General features: G+C 45.6%; 1 protein-coding gene across 2 annotated transcripts in view; it reads left to right on the plus strand.

Annotated features, from left to right (window-relative positions):
- DPYSL3 (dihydropyrimidinase like 3) overlaps positions 1-24,352 on the plus strand; it is a 114,612-nt gene extending 90,260 nt beyond the window's left edge. For both annotated transcript variants that reach the window (XM_004280386.3, XM_004280387.3), the window contains exons 7-14: positions 910-978; positions 5,490-5,610; positions 9,429-9,585; positions 10,260-10,401; positions 14,580-14,750; positions 15,972-16,151; positions 19,551-19,713; positions 21,117-24,352. In XM_004280386.3, coding sequence (XP_004280434.1) covers positions 910-978; positions 5,490-5,610; positions 9,429-9,585; positions 10,260-10,401; positions 14,580-14,750; positions 15,972-16,151; positions 19,551-19,713; positions 21,117-21,205 — 1,092 coding nt within the window. In that variant the 3' untranslated portion in view covers positions 21,206-24,352. The remainder of the gene's footprint in view (positions 1-909; positions 979-5,489; positions 5,611-9,428; positions 9,586-10,259; positions 10,402-14,579; positions 14,751-15,971; positions 16,152-19,550; positions 19,714-21,116) is intronic.
- Positions 24,353-25,563: the final 1,211 nt, after the last annotated feature.

Here is a 25,563-nt window from a genome sequence, read left to right on the forward strand (position 1 = left end):
TGTTCCTAGGAACGGGCCTCAGTGCTGGAGCGTGAATGCCTGCAGAACTGCAGATCTGCGGCTGAAGATCTGTGCCAGTTCCGATTAGCCCAGCCTCCTGCTTCCAGAAAGCTGGCCGAGTCTGAGGAAGTTAGCCATCAGCTGTGAGGGGTAGAGAGCTCTGCCACATCCACAGCCTAGTTAAATAGAATTTGACCAAAAGGCTAAGTCAGGTAATGCTGTTTAGAGGCATGATTTAGTCTGGTGAAATTCTGAATCGGCTTATTATAGCCAAACATTGAAAGCATGAGAAAGCCCGAGGGGCTTATTAAAATACAGAAACCTAGAATTGATCTCATATATTCTGAGTTGGTAGACCTGGGTAAAGCTAGACATCTGCACTTTTACAAAAGCAACTCAGCAGATTCTGATGCAGGTGGTGGATGGAGCGGACTTTGAGAAACAGAGCAGGAAACTGTAAGCTCCGTGAAGTTAATTCAAGTGCTTAACCTGGAGCCTCTCCCGGAGCAGGTAGTCAATACATTTTGTTGAAGGAATGGGTTTCAAAATGCATGAATGAATAAACAAACGAGTTAAGCCAGTGTCCTTTCAGAGGTGTCTGCATCTGAAAGAAATGAATAAGTGAGCTGGTGCGACTTTTGACGTGTAATGGAGAAAAAACTTGATACTTTGACAGACTGTCGTCCTTTTAATAAAAAAAGCCACCCTTAAAGCCTCTTTTCTTCTTTTAGTTAAGACTCTACCCTGTTTTGCAATTCCAGGTATAGAATTAACAAATTTGTTCAACATCCCCATTTGATTCTTTTCTTTCCCTTGAACACATCTTTAGATTAGAATATACCAGCCTAACTCTTTCAAACCTTGGTTGAGCTCATATAAAAACTCTTCTCCATTCTTTTCTCATTCTAGGAGCAAACCCGGATGTTGGAAATGGGGATAACTGGCCCAGAAGGCCATGTACTGAGCAGACCAGAGGAGGTAATTTTCAGGAGGATGTGGTAGGGAGAGGGGTGGAGGGAGAGAAGCAGTAGCAATGGAGGCTCTTTTTTTTTTAGCCTCATCTTCCGGGAGACTCCCGTCATCGCAGCAGCCTGCTTTATGGCCTGCTGCCCATTTTACATTGTAGTGTTTGCGTTCAGCTCCCCCTCTGTTGGCACACACACATAAGGTGTGTGAACAAACATCTCTGAAAGGTGGTGGGACTCTGTGAATACCAGACAGAAACTGGAACATTGCTTCCAAAGACCACATCTGACAGACCCAACTCAAGGCCCCTGAGGAAATTAGCAAGGAGTGGAAAGGGAGTGTTTACTTGTGGCCCCTGATCTCTCTAAAGACAATACAAGTCGGAGGGTGTTGCACAGTTACTCATTAGGACTGGTAAATATCTAAATCCTTTCTTAATCATGTGAATCTCAGACATTTCCACTATTGCTTTATTCCATATTATGAGTCCTGCACAATATCGACAGGGGGCCGAATGGGTTTGTCGCACACATTATATCTATTGATTTGTGTATGGTGATGAGGTCATCCAGGTGCGTTCTTCCCACGTGTAAGATGAATGCTGATTAGCATCAGTGCTTAGGAGCTAAAGAACCAAAGAATGGTAACTAGTGGCTGATTCCACGTCTCTGAGCTGTCAGCAGCTTCAGCTGCTGGCACAGGCCTGGAGCTGGGAATGGGCTGCCCATATGGCTGAGAGCACATTGGCTTTGGGAGATCAGCCTGGGTCTGGCACCTGCAGCAAATTCCAGGCCCTCCATGTCAACAAAGCAAATCCTTTCCTGTTGTATCATCCCAAGCTCTGTACTCTCTACAACAGGAAGAAGAAGGAGCCAGAACCAGAAATCACAGTATTCCCGTTGGCTGTCTCTGTTAGGATCTTTTTAAAAAAGAAAACGTAGCACACATAGAGAATACTGTTCCTCTCATAAAGGAATGGATTTTCCCAAACTGAACACACTTGTGTAACTAGCACCCAGTTGGAGAAACAGAACATTATTAGCACCCTAGAAGCTCCATTGTGTTTAATGATATTTTTGTTGCCAGTTGAAATAATTTATAATTGTGTGATCAAGGTTACAGTCACAGCCCTCCGGAAAAGTCGGTCTCCTTAATACCAGGTCCCTTCTTTGGAGTATTTGCCTATACCCAGTACTATGCTCATTGCATTTAATGGAGATAACGGTTATCCTTGCCCCAGTCTGGGTATTATCGTTACATAAAGAAGCAGGAGCTCAGAGAGATTAAGCCACTGGCCATCACGTTTGAGGGACTGGAAAATTGTTTACCCTGTGTGAGTAGGCCAGGGTGATCAGTACTGTTTGTGAAACTTCTTCAATGCTGTTCACTGTGGAGAAGTCCTGGCAAGATCGATTTCTGCAGCAGCAGCCAGGGGATTTCTGAGCAGAGTCTATTTTTGTTCCTTGGTTTGTTTTTCCAACCCCCCCCACCCCACCAACCCTACTCTCCTCCCTGTTCCCATCTCCTTTTTAGTAAAAAGCCTCTCAGCTGCAGATCTCGACAACACTGGAAGCCCGTTTGGGTGAAGTTGGAGGGTGATGTAACCTTCCAAAGATAGTCATGTTGTCAAGGTGCTGAAAACCCCGCGGTGCTTGGAGCAGGGGGGATGAGATCAAAGGGGCCGGGACTGCAGTCGTGGAGGAGCTGGAGTGGGCAGCACAGGCATGAAGAAGGAGGGCGCAGGAGGGGCTCTGAAGCCCCTCTTCAGTTCAAAGCGCACCTAGATAGCATCTGGAGTAATGCTGTTCAGAGAGCTGAAGCCGAGGCTCGGAGACAGCCACTCTGACGTCTGGGTGCTTCAGGAAGGTGGCCACGTTCACCTGTGCTTGGGGCTCCAGGATCTTGATCTCACCACGTGGAACAAAGTGCAGCTTGGGGGATGCTGGCTGGACCAGCCAAGTTCTTAGAGTCTTTCTCCTAAGTCACACTCACCAAGGGCAGTGACTGGTTTGCGTTATACAAACACTGGGCATGTATCTGCAAGCTATTTTCGATATTTTTTAAAGTGTTGGGTTGCATGGCTAACCAGAGGGTCATATCCATCTAAAAAGGAGCTGTTGCTGATTGAAAGGAAAAACGCCAGCGTGTCTGCGTTGGGCTGAATTGGACCAATTCGGGCTTTGGGTAGTAACGCAGCCTCTCCCACTGGTCAGAAGCCGTCATCAGCAATGCAACCAATAGCCAGCCTTCAAGGAACACTTGCCTTGTTCCAGGATTGACCTAATTGCCTTACAAGGATGAACTCTGTTAATTCTCTGAACAGCCCTGTGTGTCACGTCCTATTATTATCCCCGCTTTATGGACCAGGAAACTGAGTCTTTGGGAAGTTGTGTAACATCCCTGAGATCACCTGGCTTCTAAGTGGCAGAACCAGAACACAGATCCAGCTCATGAGAGAGGCTGAGCTCTAAGATCCTGCTTTGTTAATAAAATAAGGGATGATTTATTATTTCTTACTCATTAAATTCAACTGGGTCGGTTAGTATATTTGAAAACATGAATTCTACATTAGGGTGGGCTGGAGGAAAATCAGTGATAAACGAAATCTTTGTGTTGAGAAGCCTGGGAATTATTAGTGTAAGAAATGCCTGTGGGAGCGAACCCATCACTGACCACCCATTGCTGCAGGAAAGGACTTAATGCCTAGTTGCCTTCACTGGTTATTTATACATACTGGTGTTGGGATTGTGTTTTGCCAGAGATTCTGCCCTGGGCAGACTGGGGAGCAAAGACTTCCATCACATGTGGCCTTTGTGATAATCACTGGGAGAGGAGAGAATAGGCCAAGGGAAAACTCTAGCTTTGCTGATGCAGCGCCCACTCTGGCCAGGCACTGCTCTCACCCCACCGTCCCCTGATACACCCTCCCTATCTCCACTTCCTTTTTTAATTTTTAATTTTTATTGGCGTATAGTTGATTTCATTACAGAGTAGCTAGTAGAGTTCTCTGTGCTATACAGTAGGTCCTTATTAGTTATCTATTTTATATATAATAGTGTGTATATGTCAGTCACAATCTCTCAATTTACTGTCCCCTTTCCCCCACCCCTGGTAACCATAAATTTGTTTTCTATGTCTGTGACTCTATTTCTGTTTTTAAAATAAGTTCATTTGTACCATTTTATTAGATTCCACATTTAAGCGATATCCTATGATGTTTGTCTCTCTCTGACTTACTTTACTTACGATAATTTCTAGGGCCATGATAATCTCTAGGTCCATCCTCGTTGCTACAAATGGCATTATTTCGTTCTTTTTTATGGCTGAGTAATATTCCTGTGTGTGTGTGTGTGTGTGTGTGTGTGTACACACCACATCTTCATTATCCATTCATCCGTTGATGGACATTTAGGTTGCTTCCATGTCCTGGCTGTTGTAAATAGTGCTGCAGTGAACATTGGGGTGCATGTATGTTTTTGAATTATGGTTTTCTCTGGATATATGCCCAGGAGTGGGATTGCTGGATCATATGGTAACTCTATTTTTAGTTTTTAAGGAACCTCCATACTGTTCTCCATAGTGGCTGTATCAATTTACATTCCCACCAACAGTGCAAGAGGGTTCCCTTTTCTCCACACCCTCTCCAGCATTTATTGTTTGTAGGTTTTCTGATGATGGCCATTCTCACCAGTATGAGGTGATACCTCATTATAGTTTTGATTTGCATTTCTCTGATAGTTAGTGATGTTGAGCATCTTTTCATGTGTCTGTTAGCCATCTCTATGTCTTCTTTGGAGAATGTCTATTTAGATCTTCTGCTCATTTTTGATTGGGTTGTTTGTTTTTTTGACATAGAGCTGCATGAGCTGTTTGTATATTTTGGAGATCACTTGTCAGTCACTTCGTTGGCAAATATTTTCTCCCTTTCTGTGGGTTGTCATTTCGATTTGTTTATGGTTTCCTTTGCTGTGCAGAAGCTTTTAAGTTTAATTAGGTCCCATTTTTAAATTATTTTTTTTAATTTTCATTACTCTAGGAGGTGGGTCAAAAAGGATCTTGCTGTGATTTATGTCATAGAGTGTTCTGCCTATGTTTTCCTCTAAGAGTTTGTACAGTATCCTGCCTTACATTTAGGTCTTTAATCCATTTTGAGTTTATTTTTGTGTATGGTGTTAGAGAGTGTTCTTATTTCATTCTTTTACATGTAGCTGTCCAGTTTTCCCAGCACCACTTATTGAAGAGACTGTCTTTTCTCCATTGTATATCCTTGTCTCCTTTGTTGTAGATTAGTTGACCATAGGTGGGTGGGTTTATCTCTGGGCTGATCTGCACTTTTGAGAAGCCCAGTGAAGCAACACAGCTGGGAAGCTGTAGTTCTGAGGTTTGGATCCAGGGCGTCTAACTGCAGATCTTCCAGGCTTTTAACCTCTGTGCAGCACTGCATTCTCAGTTTGTAGAGACAGGGGAGTGGCACTCTGAGAGGTTCGTGCTCCCCTTGACTCCCGGGGACTTTTTTTTTGCAGCTGGAAGCTGAGGCTGTGTTCCGTGCCATCACCATCGCCAGCCAAACCAACTGTCCTCTCTATGTCACGAAGGTCATGAGCAAGAGTGCAGCCGACCTCATCTCACAAGCCAGGAAAAAAGGTGATTTGTGCTCCGAAGATCTCAGAGCCCCTAACGAGCCATGTGGCTCCTTTCCCTTGGCTGTCCTGTATACATGGTGCCTATTTTGCTCATTGCCTTGCTCTCAGGGAAGCCCCTCATCCTTGTTAGCCCATTGGATCCTTTCTGCATCCTGTGTGGATGGCAGGATCCCAGGATTTCTACTACTTGGCAGATGAGTAAATTGAGGCTCAGGAAGGGTAAGTGGTCTGCCCGAGACGACACAGCTTGAATCAGTTCTTTGGAGAATTGGTGCCTCTCTTTTCCTCCCTGGGATCTTTCGCTGTCAGTTCATGTTATCTGAACTTTATAACTGGACATATTCATGAAGATCATATTTGGTGCAGCAGTCAAAGACCCTCCTCAGATGGACTTCAACAAGTAAATTATTGGTTGAGGGTGTTTCAGGCATGGCTGGATCAAGGGGTTTAAACACTGATATTAGAGCTCTATCACTGTTATTCCTTTCTGGACTCTGCTTTCCTCTCTTTTCAGTATGAACAATGACAGGAATAAATGCTAAGAGCTGTTCTTGTCCTCTACACTTGGTGGGGGCATGGTGAGGGAGTAGAGAACATCTTTTCCAATAGCTCAAGCGAAAGTCCCCAGGAATACTGCCACTGCCTTGGCTTGGGTTGTGGGCTCATCTCTGAACCAATATCTGCTCCGGAGGTGGTGTAATTGATTGGCCAGGGTTGAGGGCAGTGTATAGGGAGGAGGTCCCACCCCCTGAGCCACTCAGGGTAGCCCAGGTTATTTCAGAGAAGGCATTGAATGGGTCTCCAAAGGACATCCAACGGTGTGGCCTTCATGACCTGGCTCTGTCCCCATGGCCTTCTGACTTCTGTTTCTTTTCTCCATGGCTGTTAACTCGGCTTCCTTTGCTCACCTCGTGCTAAGCTCAAGCTTACCCTCATTTCAAAACTTGCTTTCCTGCTTTCCGTTCTCGTCCTCAGTGACGCACTAATGGGCTCCCTTGTGAACAGAGTGTGGTTGAGACACAGGAGCCGTAGGGCTCTGCGTTTGGTTGGGAGGGAGGATTTCCTAGGCCCGGCTGTATGATTGTGACTGCCGTGTGCCCGTGGGACCAAGCTGAATGATTCATCTACCAAACCCAGAACTGGTCTGTAAAACTCCGCATGTGAGTGACTGGGGCGGCTAAAAATAGTCCCAGCTGACCGATGGCCGAGTGTTTGGCTGCCTGACCTTCTGGCAAACGGGACCCTTTTCTTACGGGAGGGGAATCTCCCTAATTGCCCCGCCAGCCTTTCTAGCTGGCAGATTCTGGGGCACCACCTGCTCACCTTACCCTGCTCATGGGAAGCCTGCTGTTTTCTCGCTCAGCTTTTAAGTGTCTCCATATGATATGGCCTGGCTGCTTCGCTGGGTATGAGTCATCAGGACAGAACCAGGAATGAAGCCCAGTGCTGCTTACCCATTCTTGGAGAAGGGAAAAAGGAAAAGAAAAGTGCACGGGGACACCTCCACTCCTCTCCCCACGGCCACCTACTATCCTCACCCTGTCATGCCTCGTGCTGATGGCCACATCCTGCTTGGGACCCATTCTCGGATGACCTGGGGGCTTCAAAGACAGTGTGTTTCAATTATATGCTGGGTCTTATTTTAAATTCCATGTAGAAAAATTCCTCACCCTTAGCCTCCTGGCTTATGACTTTCTGGCAAGGAGAACTAGTACAGCTGTGTCTCCAGGGTGGAAGGGAGGCATTATTTTAGTGATGAAAAACCGGCTGCTGAGATGGAAGCCAATAAACATCTCATGAACCGTCATTCTCAGGGAAGGAGTCAAGAGCATTCAGAGCAGGAAGACAGTGTATGGCAGGGTTCACTCTTCCCTCTGGACCAGGGGACTATTTAAGCCCCAGGGTGTTTAATCCCCAAGTGCTCCTCAGCATCTCTGCACGGCTGCTCAGAATCAACATTAGGAATTTCAATTTAATGAGGACCAACTGTATGCCCTGCATTGAGGGGAAATACTTTAAATGTATTATTATGTAGAATTCACAAAGCACCAGGAGAAACTGGCATTTATTATCACCATTTTTCAGAAGAGGAAATTGTAGCACGTCTTGTCCAGAATCTCCCAGCTTGGAGAGCTAGTCTCCAAATCCAATTGTGTCGATAATGTAATTACAATCTCTACTTATTCTAGTCTTCCGTCTAAAGATAGTCCAAAGGGATAGGTCTTCCACTTTTAAGGTTGTATTTCTCTTAATAGTACTTGAATGCTTGCCTTGACTTTCATTTCTTCGTTTCTTTTTGGTCCCATATGCTTTAGTTTGGTAAATATTTTTGGAGAGCCCTTGAGATTCTCTTCAGTCCTATGTGGATCCTTTTCACTGCCGCCCCAAAGAACAGGTCTGTCCTATATGAATCATTGCCATTGCTTCCTTCTTTTGCCCATGGCAGACATCACAAATCAATCCTGAGCCTTTTCTAGTGAGACCAGAAGCATATTTAGAATTCTTCCCAACACAGAAATCCAGGCAACTAAAACCTAAAATTGATTGGAGTTGAAGCAAGGCAAAACCTGTAATCCTAGCCATAGAGCCTTCTTAAACTTCCACCTTGTGGGGAACTTGAATGTGGAAGATGGAGGAGCAAACTTAAAGAAGCCAAGGGCTGCACAGGAATCGTTAGCCCAAGATTCTGGCACAGAGAAACTTGATAGCAGCCCACCTTCTATGAGATAGCATTTACCTTCTGTATCACTATCCCTTCTTCTTTCACAAGCTCAGTTTAGATCAGTGTATGTCCCAGTATCCTTCCTCCCCTCTCCTTCGTTTGGGCATTGCAGCCTCTCATTCTAGACACAGGGTCCGGGAAGCTAACCTCAGCTTTGCTGTGTCCCTGGTTGTTGGGTGTCCTTGAGCAAATTACTCATTGCTTTAGGTTAAGGAGTAACAAACATGTTGCAAATAAGATGTGTCATCCTCAGGAATTGGTTTTACTTTGTGGAACCAAAGCACGTCTTTGCGACAGCAGGAGGTAGCGGTTCCCAGTGATGTGGGCACGTATGGGGCTTTGGGCTTCTACAGTGGGGAAGACTGAGAGGTGTAAAAGGAATCACATTTGCTTAGCATCTCTTATGTGGCAGACACTTTGTGTATGCCAAACCTTTCTTTTTCACAAGGCTGAGAAGTAGACGTCGTCTTATTTCATCAATTCCAGGACCTGTTTTTTGTTTTGTTTTTGTTTTTTTTGCAGTCCGCGGGCCTCTCACCGTTGTGGCCTCTCCTGTCGCGGAGCACAGGCTCCGGACGCTCAGGCTCAGAGCCCATGGCTCACGGGCCCAGCCGCTCCGCGGCATGTGGGATCTTCCTGGACCAGGACACGAACCCGTGTCCCCCGCATTGGCAGGTGGACTCCCAACCACTGCGCCACCTGGGAAGCCCCAGGACCTATTTATTCCACATTTTAACATTTCTGAAATGAGGATGAATCTTCCAATTTATATATATATATATATATATATATATATATATATATATATATATATATATTTTTTTTTTTTTTTTTTGCCTCAAATGTTAATTTGCCTCAGAATTTGAGAATTGATGCTGCATCTTGCAACTAGGGGCTTCTACAGAATACAGAATTGTTCCCATTTAGAAGATAGAAAAGCAGAGGCTTAGAAAAGTGGGGGAACATGGACTTGAACCCAGGCCTGCCTGACTCCAGAGCCACAGCCTTGAGTAGGCTTAGGGGCTATGATTATCTAAGCCCGGCCCAGGGCAGCACATATATTGTATCACCCATTACCTCTGTCCTACCTGTTGCAGGAAACGTGGTCTTTGGTGAGCCCATCACCGCCAGCCTGGGCACGGATGGGACCCATTACTGGAGCAAGAACTGGGCCAAGGCGGCTGCGTTTGTGACATCCCCGCCTCTGAGTCCTGACCCAACTACCCCTGACTACATCAACTCCTTGCTGGCCAGGTTGGTGCAGAATGACAAGCAGCGGGCATTGTGTGGAGGCATCTTGGGAACGATGGGATGAAGACTGGAGCCACCCATCCATCCGCTAGACTAGAGTCTGCAGTGAGGAATAAATATCGAGAATTCCCCTGCAGTGCTGAGCACAGATAACAGGCTCTTCCCTAGTGTATTTTAAAAGATACTACAGTGATCATATTAGCAATGGTAACAGCAGTTAATACATATTGTATGTCGAGCACTAGGGTGAGATTACACGTGTGATCTCATTGTTCCTCATAACAACGCTGTGAGTGAGGAACTGTCATCACCATTTCACAGACTGAGCAACTGAGGGTCCGGGAGACAAAATCATTTGCTCTGTTTTGATGACCACCTAACCAAAATTACAGGGAGACTAGTTTGCTGCTGCCCTCTGTGGATAAGTCCCATCACTCATGTGGGTCATTTTTGTTACACAAGAGGTGATCTAATCCCACCCCCTCATTTTCCAGATAAGGTAACTGAGCCCTAGGGAGGGGAAGAAATTCACCCAAGTTCGCATAGTTGGCGAGAGGGAGAAGAAGGATTCCAAACTCAAGTCATGGCACTCCACATGCCTACCCTAGACCCTCATTTCTGGGCCCCTGCGGTGCCTCTAGCCTCCCCGTTCACATGGAGCTTTTCTCCTTCGCCAGTGGGGACCTGCAGCTCTCCGGCAGTGCCCACTGCACCTTCAGCACTGCCCAGAAGGCCATTGGGAAGGACAACTTCACAGCCATTCCCGAGGGCACCAGCGGTGTGGAAGAGCGGATGTCTGTCATCTGGGACAAGGCCGTGGTAAGGACCACGGTCATAGGAGGGCATCCAGGGCCAGATCAGAGCCTCCTGCCGCTGCTCCTCTTTGCCCTGTCATGGGGGTGCTGGGGGCACAGATGAGGCCTCATACCTGCCCAGGTGTCTCTGGAGCCAGGTGGCTCAGGTGGTTTGGGAATGTCCCTTCTAGAGTGATGAATCCTGGGGCCTGAGGTTCTGAGGAGGCCTCCTCTAGATTGTTAAGGGCTAGGAACCAGAAACACAGATCATTTATCTGATGGTATGAATGATCTGTGCTTAAAATAATAGTGAATTAAAAATTCTTTTTGTTTGGAGGGTTTTATTATCTCTTTTGAGAGGGTTGGATATAACCCTCTGAAATGATAAGCAAAGGGTCTGTGACTAAGACTCAGGTCATTTGCTCACCAAGGAGTGGTGTGTGGTCATCCGGGCTGTACAGGTGATTGTCTGTCAAAGTCTTCTGGCAAAGTGGCCTGGTTTTATTTTCCTTGTTTAACATCACAGAAGCTGAAAAAAAAAAAAAAAAGTCATGCAAATGAAGTCACTTCCTAAGATTTGAGTAAAATTAATAAATAACTCATTATTAAGTTGATCACTTCCCTCTGTTTTATTTTTAAAACCCTGAAGCCACTCATTTCAGAGCCAAATAGAATACATATCTACACAGTGTAATCCAAGTTTCCCTTTTCTTGGCTCCCAGGAAGCGCAAAACTAGATTTTAAACTAAATTCTTCTTTCCTTACCCAAGTTGTTTTGTGAAGGGGGAAAGTATAAATATTTTTGTCTCTTCTCTTACAAACTTAGATTTTTTTGGTCTTTTTTTTACATTGTTATCTATTTATGAATGTGTGTATATATTTATCTTGGCATATCTGGAACTGTTAAAAAATAATATATATTTTAAAATTACCAACATGATACATGCTCAGTAAAGAACATTTGGAGTGTACAGAAAAGTACACACATGAAAGAAAACAAAACTCACTTATAATCCCACAACCCAGGGATAACCATTGTTATCATTTGGGTGAGGTTCTTCCATATTTATCCTGTGCCCATGCAAATACAAACATATTATCTGAGATATGGGCTGATAATTACATTTGTTTTTACTGTGAACTGTCTATAATCCTTTTTGGAGTTAGAAGGGATAAATAAGTAAGTAAGTGTATGTACATGTCCAGAAAAAAATGCATACTTCCAGAGCAGTCACTTCCATCTTCTTTATGTTTTTTTTTTTTCTTCTTTTTTTTGAGAAGGATAAGTGTTAGCTCTTCTCTAAATGTTTGATAGAATTCAACTGTGAAGCCATCTGGTCCTGGACTTTGGTTTGTTGGAAGATTTTTGATCACAGTTTCAATTTCATTACTTGTGATTGGTCTGTTCATATTTTCTATTTTTTCCTGGTTCAGTCTTGGAAGGTTATACCTTTCTAAGAATTTGTCTATTTCTTCCAGGTTGTCCAATTTACTGGCATAGAGTTGCTTGTACTAGTCTCTTAGGATGCTTTGTATTTCTGCAGTGTCTGTTGTAACTTCTCCTTTTTCATTTCTAATTTTATTGATTTGGATCCTCTCCCTCTTTTTTTTGATGAGTCTGGCTAAAGGTTTATCAATTTTGTTTATCTTCTCAAAGAACCAGCTTTTAGTTTTATTGATCTTTGCTATTGTTTTCCTTGTTTCTATTTCATTTATTTCTGCTCTGATCTTTATGATTTCTTTCCTTCTACTAACTTTGGAGTTTGTTTGTTCTTCTTTCTCTGTTTCCTTTAGGTGTAAGGTTAGATTGTTTATTTGAGATTTTTCTTGTTTCTTGAGGTAGGATTGTATTGCTATAAACTTGTCTCTTAGAACTGCTTTTGCTGCATCCCATAGGTTTTGGATCATCATGTTTTCGTTGTCATTTGTCTCTAGGTATTTTTTGATATCCTCTTTGATTTCTTCAGTGATCTCTCAGTTATTTAGTAACATATTGTTTAGCCTCCATGTATTTGTGTTTTTTACGTTTTTTTCCCTGTAATTGATTTCTAATCTCATAGTGTTGTAGTCAGAAAAGATGCTTGACGTGATTTCAATTTTCTTAAATTTACCGAGGCTTGATTTGTGACCCAAGATGTGATCTATCGTGGAGAATGTTCCCTGTGAACTTGATAAGAAAGTGTAATCTGCTGTTTTCAGATGGAATGTCCTATAAATATCAATTAAATATATCTGGTCTGTTGTGTCATTTAAAGCTTGTGTTTCCTTATTAAGTTTTCTGTCTGGATGATCTGTCCATTGGTGTAAGTGAGGTGTTAAAATCCCCCACTATTATTGTGTTACTGTCGATTTCCTCTTTTATAGCTGTTAGCCTTTGCCTTATGTATTGAGGTGCTCCTATGTTGGGTGCATACATATTTATAATTGTTATGTGTTCTTCTTGGATTGGTCCCTTGATCATTATGTAGTGTCCTTCCTTGTCTCTTGTAACATTCTTTATTTTAAAGTCTATTTTATCTGATATGAGTATTGCTACTCCAGCTTTCTTTGTTTTTTTGTTTTTTGTTTTTTTGCGGTACGCGGGCCTCTCACTGTTGTGGCCTCTCCCGTTGTGGAGCACAGGCTTCGGACGCACAGGCTCAGCAGCCATGGCTCACGGGCCTAGCCGCTCCATGGCATATGGGCTCTTCCCGGACCAGGGCACGAACCTGTGTCTCCTGCATCGGCAGGCAGACTCTCAACCACTGCGCCACCAGGGAAGCCCCCAGCTTTCTTTTGATTTCCATTTGCGTGGAAAATCTTTTTCCATCCCCTCACTTTCAGTCTGTATGTGTCCCTAGGTCTGAAGTGGGTCTCTTGTAGACAGCATATATATGGGTCTTGCTTTTGTATCCATTCAGCAAGCCTGTGTCTTTTGGTTGGAGCATTTAATCCATTCACATTTAAGGTGATTATCAATAAGTATGTTCCTATTGCCATTTTCTTAATCGTTTTGGGTTTGTTTTTGTAGGTCCTTTTCTTCTCTTGTGTTTCCCACTTAGAGAAGTTCCTTTAGCATTTGTTGTAGAGCTGGTTTTGTGGTGCTGAATTCTCTTAGCTTTTGCTTGTCTGTAAAGCTTTTGATTTTCCCATCAAATCTGAATGAGATCCTTGCCAGGTAGAGTAATCTTGGTTTTAGGGTCTTCCCTTTCATCACTTTAAGTATTTCATGCCACTCCCTTCTGGCTTGTAGAATTTCTGCTGAGAAATCAGCTGTTAACCTTATGGGAGTTCCCTTGTATGTTATTTGTCATTTTTCCCTTGCTGCTTTCAATAACTTTTCTTTGTCTTTTAAGTTTTGCCAATTTGATTATTATGTGTCTCGGTGTGTTTCTCCTTGGGTTTATCCTGCCTGGGACTCTCTGCGCTTCCTGGACTTGGGTGGCTCTTTCCTTTCCCATGTTAGGGAAGTTTTCAACCATAATCTCTTCAAATATTTTCTCAGGTCCTTTCTCTCTCTCTTCTCCTTCTGGGACCTCTATAATGTGAATGTTTGTGCATTTAATGTTGTCCCAGAGGTCGCTCAGGCTGTCTTCATTTCTTTTCATTCTTTTTTCTTTCTCCTGTTCCATGGCAGTGAATTCCACCTTTCTGTCTTCCAGGTCACTTCTCCCTTCTTCTGCCTCAGTTATTCTGCTATTGATTCCTTCTAGTGTATTTTTCACTTCAGTTACTCTATTGTTCATCTCTGTTTGTTTGTTCCTTAATTCTTCTAGGTCTTTGTTAAACATTTCTTGCATCTTCTTGATCTTTGCCTCCATTCTTTTTCCGAGGTCCTGGATCATCTTCACTATCATTATTCTGAATTCTGTTTCTGGAAGGTTGCCTGTCTCCACTTCATTTAGCTGTTTTTCTGGGGTTTTATCTTGTTCCTTCCTCTGGTCCATAGTCCTCTGCCTTTTCGTTTTGTCTGTCTTTCTGTGAATGTGTTTTTTGTTCCACAGGCTGCAGGATTGTAGTTCTTCGTCACTTCCATCTTAAGCCATGCATTTAACCATTTTCTCTGGGTGATGGTGACAGCCCCACTGATTCTGTAGCTTGCTGGGTGGACTTCTGTGCTCACCGTCTCAGAGGTCCCTCTTTGTATATGTGGGCCTTCGTGGTCCCCCTGCTCTGAGCTCAGAGGCCCTAGATGGACCATTTTGTGTGTGTACGTTTCAACAGGCCACGGGGAAGATGGATGAAAACCAGTTCGTGGCCGTGACAAGCACAAATGCTGCCAAGATCTTCAATCTGTATCCCCGCAAGGGAAGAATATCTGTGGGCTCTGACAGCGACCTGGTGATCTGGGATCCAGATGCCGTCAAGATCGTCTCTGCCAAGAACCACCAGTCGGTAAGACCTGAGCAGGTGGGAGTGGAGCAGAGTGGGGAATGTGGGCAGGGAACGTGGTGGTGAGAGACATGTGTTTGTGTTGAACCGGGATAGTCAGGCAGGGACGTGTTGCAATGACACACCACCCCCAATTCCCAGGGACTTAAAACCTCAACAGTTTCTTTCTCACTCCTGCTTTCCAAAATGGGCTGGCAGAGGAGAGGGGCTCTGCCCATCACAGTCGCTCAGGGTTGGGGGCTGGTAGAGGCACCAGCTCTCTACACGTGCTATGATTGTTGAGGTCGGGGACCAGGACACGGCTTTGAAAGCTTTTCCGAGATCTCACTTCCTCTCACCCTGCACTGGCCAGAGCCAGGCCGGAGGCCATACTTTATTCCAGGAGGTCAGGAAGTACATGGATACCTTGTGCCTAGAAGGAGAAAGAATGGGAAAAAAATTGGTGAACAGCTCTGATGCCTTCCTCATGAGGAGTTCCATGTGAAAGATGACGGTTAAAGCCCGGTACCTAACAGAAAGGGTTTTAAAAATACAGTGCTTGTTAGTAAAAAGAGCATTTTTCAAGCACTTATGTCTCAGGCACTGTGCTTTTCATTTGTTGAATCTCTGTAACAGTCTTCTTCAGGTGGGCACTATTATTAAGGAAGTGGAGATGCAGAGATTAAATAATTTATGCAGCAAGTAAATGGGGAAGCTAGGATTCAAACCCAGATAACTTGACTCCAAGCTGATATCCTTAACCACTTTTCAATAATGCCTTGCACTTATTGGATAAATGAAGGAGGTAGGGAAGAAGCCCATCTGGGGTGGCAGTGGCCTTTGCTTCAACACTGTGTCATATTACATTGTTTAATTTCGAGCTAGTGGGGATTTAAGGGTCATGTAACCCATCTACCCAGTCCAAGATGGCAAATACACCATCTCTGGTAGTTATCCACCTTCTCTTCGAACACTGCCAGTGACAAAAATTTTCTTCCACGTGAGGACCTTACTTAAGACTGGATGCTTCTCTTGGCCAGGAAGCCCACTCTTAGCAAGCATCTGTCTCCCGAGGCCTCCACCCACTAGAAGCTTGCAGATGCTTTGTAAGCTGTTCCTGGCTTACCTGGTGAATCAGTTCCTAGGGATGCTGAAGGCAGGATCCCAAGCACAGGAGAACCGCGTTCCTCTTTCTGTCCTTACTGCACCCATAACCAAGGCTTTGTCCCTCGCCCCTGTCTCTAGGCTGCAGAGTACAACATCTTTGAAGGGATGGAGCTGCGCGGGGCTCCTCTGGTGGTCATCTGCCAGGGCAAAATCATGCTGGAAGATGGCAACCTGCACGTGACCCAGGGGGCTGGCCGCTTCATTCCCTGCAGCCCCTACTCGGACTATGTCTACAAGCGCATTAAAGCCCGGAGGAAGGTGAGAAGCAGGCAGAGCCCAGAGGTGGGGGGGGGATGGGCTCTGTGTCCCATTCAGCACAGGGACAGGAACCATGAGATTGGGAGGGGTCTGTGTGCTCTAGATCCTCCCAAAGAAATTCACAGCACCGATCTCTTCCCAAAGGACCATTGCACAGATTTAATGGACTATAAAAGGGGGGTTCAAAAACTTTCTTGGCTAAAGAAAGCTTTTTTGCAAACGATTTCCCCCCGTTTTTAGAATGCTTTTCCTTAAAGTAATTAAACATTTTAATAATTCAAAATAAAGTATCTATTTTTTGTTAATAATTTACTCTTCAAGGCTTACAAAGAGAACCAGCAGTCCCCACCCACCCCTCCTTGTTCCATCCCGCATCTGTCTGATGCTGCTCCACTGGGGCAGATGTTTATAACTCTTCTAGCAAGTTCTGTGGTTCATATAAAATCTTATTTATGTCCCTGATTTCACAGATAAATAGGTAGATGCATACACAGCCATATGGGTACACGTTTGTGTACATGTCTGCCTACCTCCCTACACGTTACAGACAGAGTAGCTCTAGCTGATGGAGGGGTGAGGCCCAGAACTCTGTCTTTCCAGCTCCCTCTCCTATCCCCACACTCATCTCCAGGTCGCCTTCCTGTAGGGAAACCTTAGGGCTCCTCAAAACAGGGTTTGACCAGCTCTGGGATTGTGGGATTTGAGCCGTGGTACTGACCTTGTCTGTTAAGACAGAATAAAGTCATCTGTGCACATGGGATGGGGGAGATGGTGGGGAGAGGAGGAAGGGGGCTCCCTGTGTAAGTCACTGGGGGCCAGGCGAGAGGAAACGGAACCATGCCACCTCTGTGCCTGGACCCATCCCAGGGGTTTCCAACTTCCCTGCAGAGTACGTTGCCTGGGAAACAGGCTCCGAAGGGGAGATTTTCACGCAAGAGGTTTCCTGGGTGTTGCTTTCAGGATCACCCCTTGTGGCCAAATGAAGGAAGCAGAACAGGGCAGAGGGAGAAGTCAGGCTGGGATGCAGCTGTAACCAAGGCCTCAGCTGGACCTCAGCTGGGCTGGTCCTTGAAAGGGGTCTGGGCCTTATATTCACTCCCTCCACACACACACACCCCCGCCAACCTACAAACCAGTATGGGATGTGGGCTGCCCCGGCGCAGAGGGTGGGGCTTTGGGCCTAGCGGTTCTCTTCATCTGAGGGCAGTTCTTGGGTGGGACTCCGGTGAGCCCTTCCTATTGCCAACACCCGCACCAGCAGGGAGAATGAGTCTTCAGTCGTGGCGACATTGGGGCGGGGGCTTGGGGACAGGAAATGGGTGCCCACTGCAGTACCTCTTAGAGAGAGAATCACAGAAACTCAATATGTAAGTGGTCGTCGAGCCTCTGGGTGGATGTTGGCAACACAGGGGGCCTTCCCATCTCATGAGGCAGCTGCCCACCCTTGCCTGTGAGAACCAACTTCTTTTCTTTGTCTGTTTTTGTTTTCAAATTTAATGTTTTATTGGAAGGGGAACAGATAATCCAATCAGTTATAAAATCAAAAATAGAGGATTCTAGAATTATGATGGAGACAGAAACATAAATTGAAATATTCAGAATTCTGAGAAGCCTTTTTTGTGCACATAGCCCCAGCATGATCTTGGTTGTCCAATCACTGAGCTCCTACTTGGGAAGTTCCTTGTAGTTTCAGACGTAGGGTTACCGAGGCAGTTGTTGAGTAGAAGCCAGAGAGAATCCATGTCCTCCAGAGCCCAATGGGTGGCAGCAGCCGTATCCGTGGCCTCCATCGGAGAACGAACTTCGTTCGTTCTGCAGGTCTACCTCCCTGCAGCAGACCAAGCTCAGTTCTGCTCCAGGCACCTGCACAGAATGAGTTAAACCCATCTGAGCACCTCTGTGTTCCCAAAGCCATCTGTCCTTCGGTCTAAATACCCCTGCAGCCTTCCGCTATTCATTCATGACAGTGCTCTAAATCCCTTCACCATTCTTCTCTCTTTATGAGTGGTATTTTAAAGGTAGCTAGTATGGAGTAAAATTCCACACTCCAGTTTTGGCCTAATAGAGAAGAGAATGAAACTCAAACGTCTCAGGTATCAGCTTTGTATTTCCATGAATGTGACTTAGCCTCTGGACCCCAAGAGATGTTACTGAAATACAGTTATTGGTCAAGGTTTGGGGGGAGTCCAGATAGAGTCATCATCTCACCTGAATCATTAACATCTGCAAATTTGGTGAGCTTTGCCTCTGCACCTGCACCTGAGTCACTGACGGATGCGAGGGAAGCCTCTGTGGCCAGCTTCCTTGGATCTTACAACGAGCTGTCCTGTGATGTCAGCTGTCGGCGTGTCCTCATTGCCTCACCTCTGGGCAATGATAAGAAACAGGCAGAGGTTGTGCGCCGGCCATTCTGCTGCCTTGGGTGGTCTTGCGGTGTTTGCATAATAGACTGTGAGCACCTTTGTGGGAGGCGCCCTGTTTCATGTGACCGTGAGCTCTGGTTCCACCACGCCTGGCCTCTGCTGATGTTGCTGGCGGGTTCCACGGTCCCAGGGCAGGTGCTGTGGGATCACAGCCAGAGGCCAGGGGGTCAGACCCACTGAATGAGGACAGTCATTTCAATGACTGTCAATGAGGACAGCCGCTTTTGACCTGTGCTGAGGAGTGTGAGGATGGAGCTCCCATGCGGTCCTTGCCAGCACTTACGACCCTATCTCAAACTGCTACCCTTCCCACCGCTCTGCTCCAGCCGCATGGGAGGTTCTTCTGTTTGATGACATTCCCACTGTCAGTTTCCTCTGCTGAGAACACTGCCATCCACACCTCCCCCAGCCTCCTCCCTCCCTCCCTCCCTCCACCCTGGCCCCACCAACAATCTCCTTTGGTCCTTAAGATAGAAGCTCATCTATTTTAGAGAGGCCTTCACCCGCCACCTCCATGGTCACTCTATCACAACACCGCACATTATTTATTTTATACTGCTTCTCCTTTCCTTAAAATAACCTTTTAATTTTTTTCCAGTTTTATCGAGATATAATTGACTTGTGCAGCACAAACATAAGTCTGAGGTGTACAACATAGTGGTTTGACTTGCACACACCATGGAATGAGTACCACAATAAGTTTAGTGGACACCATCATCTCATATAGACACAAAATTAAAGAAATAGAAAAAAGATTGTTTTCCTTGTGATGAAAACTCTTAGGATGTGATTTATAGCGTATAGCAGTGTTAAGTATCTTTATCATGTTGTACATTGCATCCCTAGTAAAAATAACATGATTATTGCTTTCTGGCTCTCACTACATGCACTTAATTCACTGCCACCTCTGTGCTACCTAGAACACACCCTTAACCGTTGAGCGAATGAACTTTGCTGCCCGCTTTCTCTGCTGCAGATGGCGGACCTGCACGCAGTGCCCAGGGGCATGTATGACGGGCCGGTGTTCGACCTGACCACCACGCCCAAGGGGGGCACCCCCGCCGGCTCCACCCGGGGCTCTCCCACGCGGCCCAACCCGCCTGTGAGGAACCTCCATCAGTCCGGATTTAGCCTGTCAGGTGAGTCGGAGAAGCTGATGGTGAAGGTAGTGAAACAGGGAGGACGGAAGGGGGAGGGGAAGCTCAGCGCTGCGAGGTTAGCGGTGATGCCGGGAGCTAACCCAGATTGCCTTCTAGGGAGACGGTCACTGGGCCGCAAGCTGGGACGTTTGCTGAACCAAAGAGAAGTCCTGGTGGGAAAGGAAGCCAGGGCTCAGCCAGGTTAAAGATCAGGTTTAAGTGATGGCCAATTCTGCTTAGAGATAACACCTGGCGGGGCCGGGGGCGGGGCGGGGCCGGGATGACGTCCTTATGAATTGAGAGTGATTTTCTGCGTTAAACAGAGAGCCCTGCAGTATGCTTTCTTTCCTTTGTTTGCCCAGGTTACCAGATAGCTCAGATTATTTTTATGCTCAAATTGCAGTAGCTTCTTCTAATCTAGGATTTTAATTCTACTCTCCCCTTCCTTGTCATGATGATAATGCTAGCAATTACTGAACATTTACCATGGCCTAGCTGTATCATGAATCTTTAAGAACTATGATATTCATAGAAAATATTCAATTGCTCAATAACCAGTAGCCTTAAAATGGGGAAAAATAAGTGTAGATTTGCATCACTATATTGGAAATTGTAAAGTGAGGGAAATGAGATGACAAAAAAGGAAAGAGACATGTAAAGGGACAGTATCTGTGGGGAAGAAAGAGGAGGAAGAAGTGGGAGAAACAGGAAGATAGGGAGGAAAAGACATAACGGGCCATAGGGGAGGAAGACGAAAAGTGCTAAAAGTTAAGGTGACGTTGTCAGAGATCACATATCCTAGTTGCCAGAAATTTTTCAGTGTTTTTCCATTTTTTGTTGCTCCCTGGCCACTGTCACCGGTAAACTTTTTTTGGCTCCTTTCTAAAGGACATGAGTGCATATCATATCAGTGTTTCCTTTTAGCTGCGGCCCCAGGCCAGACTATCACCACTGCAAGCTGTGAGACACTGGGCAGGTTGCCTAACCTTTCACAGCCTCAGTCACCTCCTCTGTAAAATGACGTAATAACAGTACCTGCCTCAAGGGTAGCGGTGAGGACAGAATGGAATGATCTGACGAGTATTTCAAACGTTGCTCGTCAAAACGAATGTGAGCAGCTATTTTTCCTATCATTCCCGTTGTTCTTTTTATTATCATTGTTATGATGCCGAGGGTCCGACGAAATCCAGTTAAGACCCTGGCTTTTCCTGGCAAAGGCTTGTTTTCAGGATGGTGGGTATGAAAAGCCTGGAATAGCTGTGACAGACTGCAATGGAAGTTTCTTGGGAGATGAGGAAGGCATTTAATATCTTACACTCTTCAAATTAATCCATTTTCTCTCTTGTCCACACCCCCCTGTCTCTCTCCCTTTTTAATCCCTGGGAACTTATTGCCACCTGCAGGCACCCAAGTGGATGAGGGGGTCCGCTCGGCCAGCAAGCGCATCGTGGCGCCCCCTGGAGGCCGTTCTAACATCACATCCCTGAGTTAAGCGACCCCTCCCCCAAAGAGAGGGGCGGAAGCAAGAAGCGATTCTTTTGAAGCCAAAATGGTACACCAATATTTAAGAAGGAAAGTGAATCCAAACAGTTTCGATCTAAAGAATCAATAAGCCTCAAGCCTTATGTTTCTCCAATGTTAACGCTCGCTTGCCTAGCTTTACGATTATTGCTTTGTTTTCTGTTTATGCATAGCCTTGATTTGTTGGACGCCCCTACCCCCCATTTACATGCATGCAATCAGGCCACTAAGGTAAAAGCATCCGCTATATAGTGTTGAGAGCGTGTGTAGTGCTGCATCTTATGACAAGGGGACAGACAAAGCTGGGACGTCAGGAAAATGAACAAAAGGGACGCCAGTTATTTGGGGTGAGTGGGTGGTGGGAGCCCAGAGCAAGGCAGAGGGCTCAGAGGGACTGGGGTAGGGTGTGTGCGGGGGAGGCGGGTGGGTGAGCATAAGGGGTCTTGTGTATTGTGTTGATGAAGTAACGTTGATTTCCACGGAAGATGGCCACTCGGGGCAGCTGTCACGCCATCACGGTCCCCTGGGGTCTGCGGAGAAGGCAGGCAGTCTTCGGGTTCTGGACTTTGTCACATCCCCTCCTAGTAGATTTTATCCCTTGGAACATTTTATTAAAACACCAAAACACCAAAACCCAACCATTGCTTCCACCTGCTTGGTCGTGCCAGTGTTTGGCCGGGCCTTTTTCTCACTGTTGCTTTCAAATTCTTCTCTTTCCTGGGCTGGGAAGGAAGAGGGGAGAGAGGAAAGGACCTTTCTCTTGCTCTTGCCCTCCCTGCCTCTTTGGTGCTCTTAAAAGGCAGCAGCTGGGAGCACAGCACAGGCCCTGGGGGGAGGGCAGCCACGCTTAAATAGCGCCTCCCTCTAAACACGTGTTGGAGCTCACCTCTCACGGCTCTTTGCAAACCAGGCAAGCAGGGGGCTTCTCGAGTTAGGACTGGAGCTGAGATGGGCTTCTCTTGCCAGGGGTGAGTGATTCTCTTGATCTCCTAAGATCCAGGCACATCCATGATTGCATATGATTTTTTTGTCATTATTAAAAATGTGTTTGCTTAGATGTTCCCTAGCTTTTATTACTAATCAGGAGTCTCAGCTCCTATGGGAGGCCAGCAGGGATGTGGGAAAGCCAGTCTGGAGCAGAAGGTGCATGCTCTGTGGCCGTGCTTCTCTTTGTCAATTCTGAACCATCTCTTTCCCCTTCCGTTAGCATATCCCTTAGGGGAACTTTTTGTTTTAGTACCAGAATCTCCCAGTGAGTGGAAGTGACATGACACGTAAAGGAAATTAGCATAAAGCATTCGTATCCACCTTGTCTGTCAGACATGAATGTCCAATTCCCTATCATGCCACTTCTGAAAATTCAGTTTTGGAGCAAGTTCTGTGAGCCCAATGAGAATCTGTAGAACCAAGAGGCCCATATGCAGGAAAAATAGATTCAACCTGGGATCAGACTTCGGTGCTCAGGGGATCCAGCTGGTAGACCCCGCAACTCTGTACTAAATACTTTCATGAAAAGAGCAGGCCTCGAGCACCTTTCAGGTGCATAGGAGAAGCCATTATCTCTGCAAGTTTTAATAAGACCAGAGAAAAGGGGACACGTGGCTAAAAGGAATTTGGAAATAGCCAAGGAAGAGGATTTCCCTAGCAAGCTACTTTCTGTTCTAATCATGAAAAAGATGATTTCCCTTCATAAAAGGAGTCTTGCTGTTTTTAAGGCTTTTTCACGGTGCCTTTATTTTAAGGGAAACATAAGCGAAGGGGAGGATGTAGCTCTTGATTTATAACTCAAAGATTTGGGGGCCTGTGGTACAACAGAACTCAGAATGACAGCTTTGCAAGCAGAGGAGCTAGTCAGATCTGAACCATCTGTATCTATGCCTCATTGGCTGGGCTGGGCTTTAGGATACGTTGCAGTACCAGCTATAACCACCAGATGGAGGAAGAGACACGTATATGACTCTAGTCTGAGCATCCACTTGTGTGCCCTCTGTTGCTCTTACCCGGCCTGAGTCCAACTCATCCTCCCCATGACCTCTCTGTGCTTTGAAAAATAAATCTTTCATGGCCAAGTTGGTTGCACTTGGGACTTCTGAATGAAACACTCAAGCAGAACTTTATATTCTACACAGGTTTCCTGTGCTGTAGGAACAACCCCTGTATGTCTTCACGATGGGCAACAGGATCTGAGAAGTCTCTCTGTCTTCATGTACAATTAGTAACTTTCCAAGCGTAGAAAGTTCTGAGAATTCCAAGAAAACTCCCACCATATTCTTGACTTTGATTTCTGATGCCTTGTTACTTAAGTTAACATTTATATTCCAATGTGCCCTGTTCTATGAGACCCGTTCAAGAGCCCTGTCCTGAGGGTTTAGGAAGAGAACATGGCGGTGAGTCACAGCCCTCTCAGAATTCCCTGGCATCTCATCCACGTGTGGGAGGCCATGCCGGGTCTTCCGTCTCCCCCAAGCTTTCTTTTGCTGTCTCATCTCTTGGCCTGGCCCTTCTCTAAGGGGGGGATGTCAGTCACCTGGGCTTCTCTCTGGGGCGGCCACCATCTTGGGTAGTTGAGAAGGCATTAGTAGAACTGTTAAATCAGCTGCCCCACTAGAGATATTTCCTCTAAGTTTTCTAAAGATGGCAGTGTTGTAGTTATCCCGAGAATGGGTTTCTTCAAAGTCCAGCCATCCTATGGCCTTTTTCTTCATGACTTCACGCAGAGTCATGTTCTGCTCCACAGGCCTCAATCCCAAGCCTGCCCTTGGCCTCCCCCTGAGAGATCTTCCCAGCAGCTCTCTGCCACAGCTTCTCAGGCCTTCTCCCCTGGAAAACTCCAGCTCGAGTCCCAGTGTACACATGGGCTGTCCTGAGCAGCCAGCATTCCTTTTAAGTTCCCCTTTGGAAATGGTGTGTGGGTGTTCAGTTGTGTCTGGTGACTATGGACAGACAGTAAATCTCCCTGTGATCTGTGGTAGCTGTGAGGCAGCTCTGGAACGCGAAGAGCTGTTTGCTTTGAACCGTGAAGAAAACTGTGTTTTGAGTTTAGCTGAAATTAAGAAAAAAAAGTTCATCAAGTGACTGTTAATGTAAACCTGGTTATTAAAATAACTATAAAATCGCAGCTGTGGTTGTGTAGCCTTTTTCTGTGTGTGTCATGCCGGTCGACCTAAAGTGTGACAACTGCACCATAGAACTGACAGGGTTATTAGTAGGAGGGCACATCTGATGTAAACCCTGAGAAAATGTGGGAGTTTTCCGTCTTTTCAGTTGAGCTTGAGGTTTTGTTTTGGCCACAGAGTTAGATGACCATTACTAAAACTTTGGGGAATAACTAATTTTTTTTAATGTTCATCAAATTTAGCATTAATGTACAAGGCCCTTTGGGAAAAATCTAGTTGAGTACAGAACAGATCCTGAAAAGTTTTGTTTGTTTTGGGTTTTTTGTTTGTTTGCTTAGGTCATCCCCTTAAAGCATTTTCTGCTTCTTTCTAAAAACTTGGACTTTGAGAAAATTCAACCAAAGCATGTTTCAAAGTATATTCTTTAGCAGACTGTTCCCAAGGTGTCTAATGAGTGTGGGGAAAGTATTGTTTACTCTAATAATCTGAGAGATTTAACGTACATATCATCAAGTTAAAAGCTCTGAGAAATTTTATGTCTTTCAAAATGTGTCCACCTTCTATATCATCTTTTACGCTCTGCCAAACCTGTTACACTAAACCCTTTTGGGGAAACTCTCCTGGATCCAATTAGAATTTATGCAGGGCATTTTTCATGGCAAATGTTAGACGTGTATAGGCAAAGAAAAAATTTTGGAAAGGGTTTTTTGAAGTCTGGTGTAACTGAAAACTTCAGGGATAGATTTGGGTAGATTGAAGCAGAGCTGGATGGAGAATATTGTTTCTCTCCATCTCTTAGCCCTGCTTGCCTTTAGTAAGTGCTTCATTCTTAGGAAAGCTCTTTCCGTGTGGGAGCAAAACTGACCATCAGCGCCTCCAAGTTTGCAGTTTTTACCTGCTTAAGAGATTTCGGGGGGAGAGAGGTTCTCTCCGTAGTGCCAGCCAAGGAGACGGATTCTGATTGGTCTGGCTTGGTCACGTGTTCACCATTGACCTCGGCACTGTGGCCTGGAGACTGGGACTGATTGGCCACACCTGGTAACACACCCGGCTCCTGAGCCACCTGAACCACGTGGACTGTCCGTAACTCGAAGAAAATCAATTTGTGATCCCAGAAGAGGAGGGCATGGATGCTAGGCAGATAAACACAGCAGGTGGCCACGGCAGCATTCTCAAGCCTGCAGGGCACGACTGTTTTCTCAGCACAGTATCT

This window comes from Orcinus orca, chromosome 3, assembly GCF_937001465.1.
Source record: "Orcinus orca chromosome 3, mOrcOrc1.1, whole genome shotgun sequence".
Taxonomy (NCBI): domain Eukaryota; kingdom Metazoa; phylum Chordata; class Mammalia; order Artiodactyla; family Delphinidae; genus Orcinus; species Orcinus orca.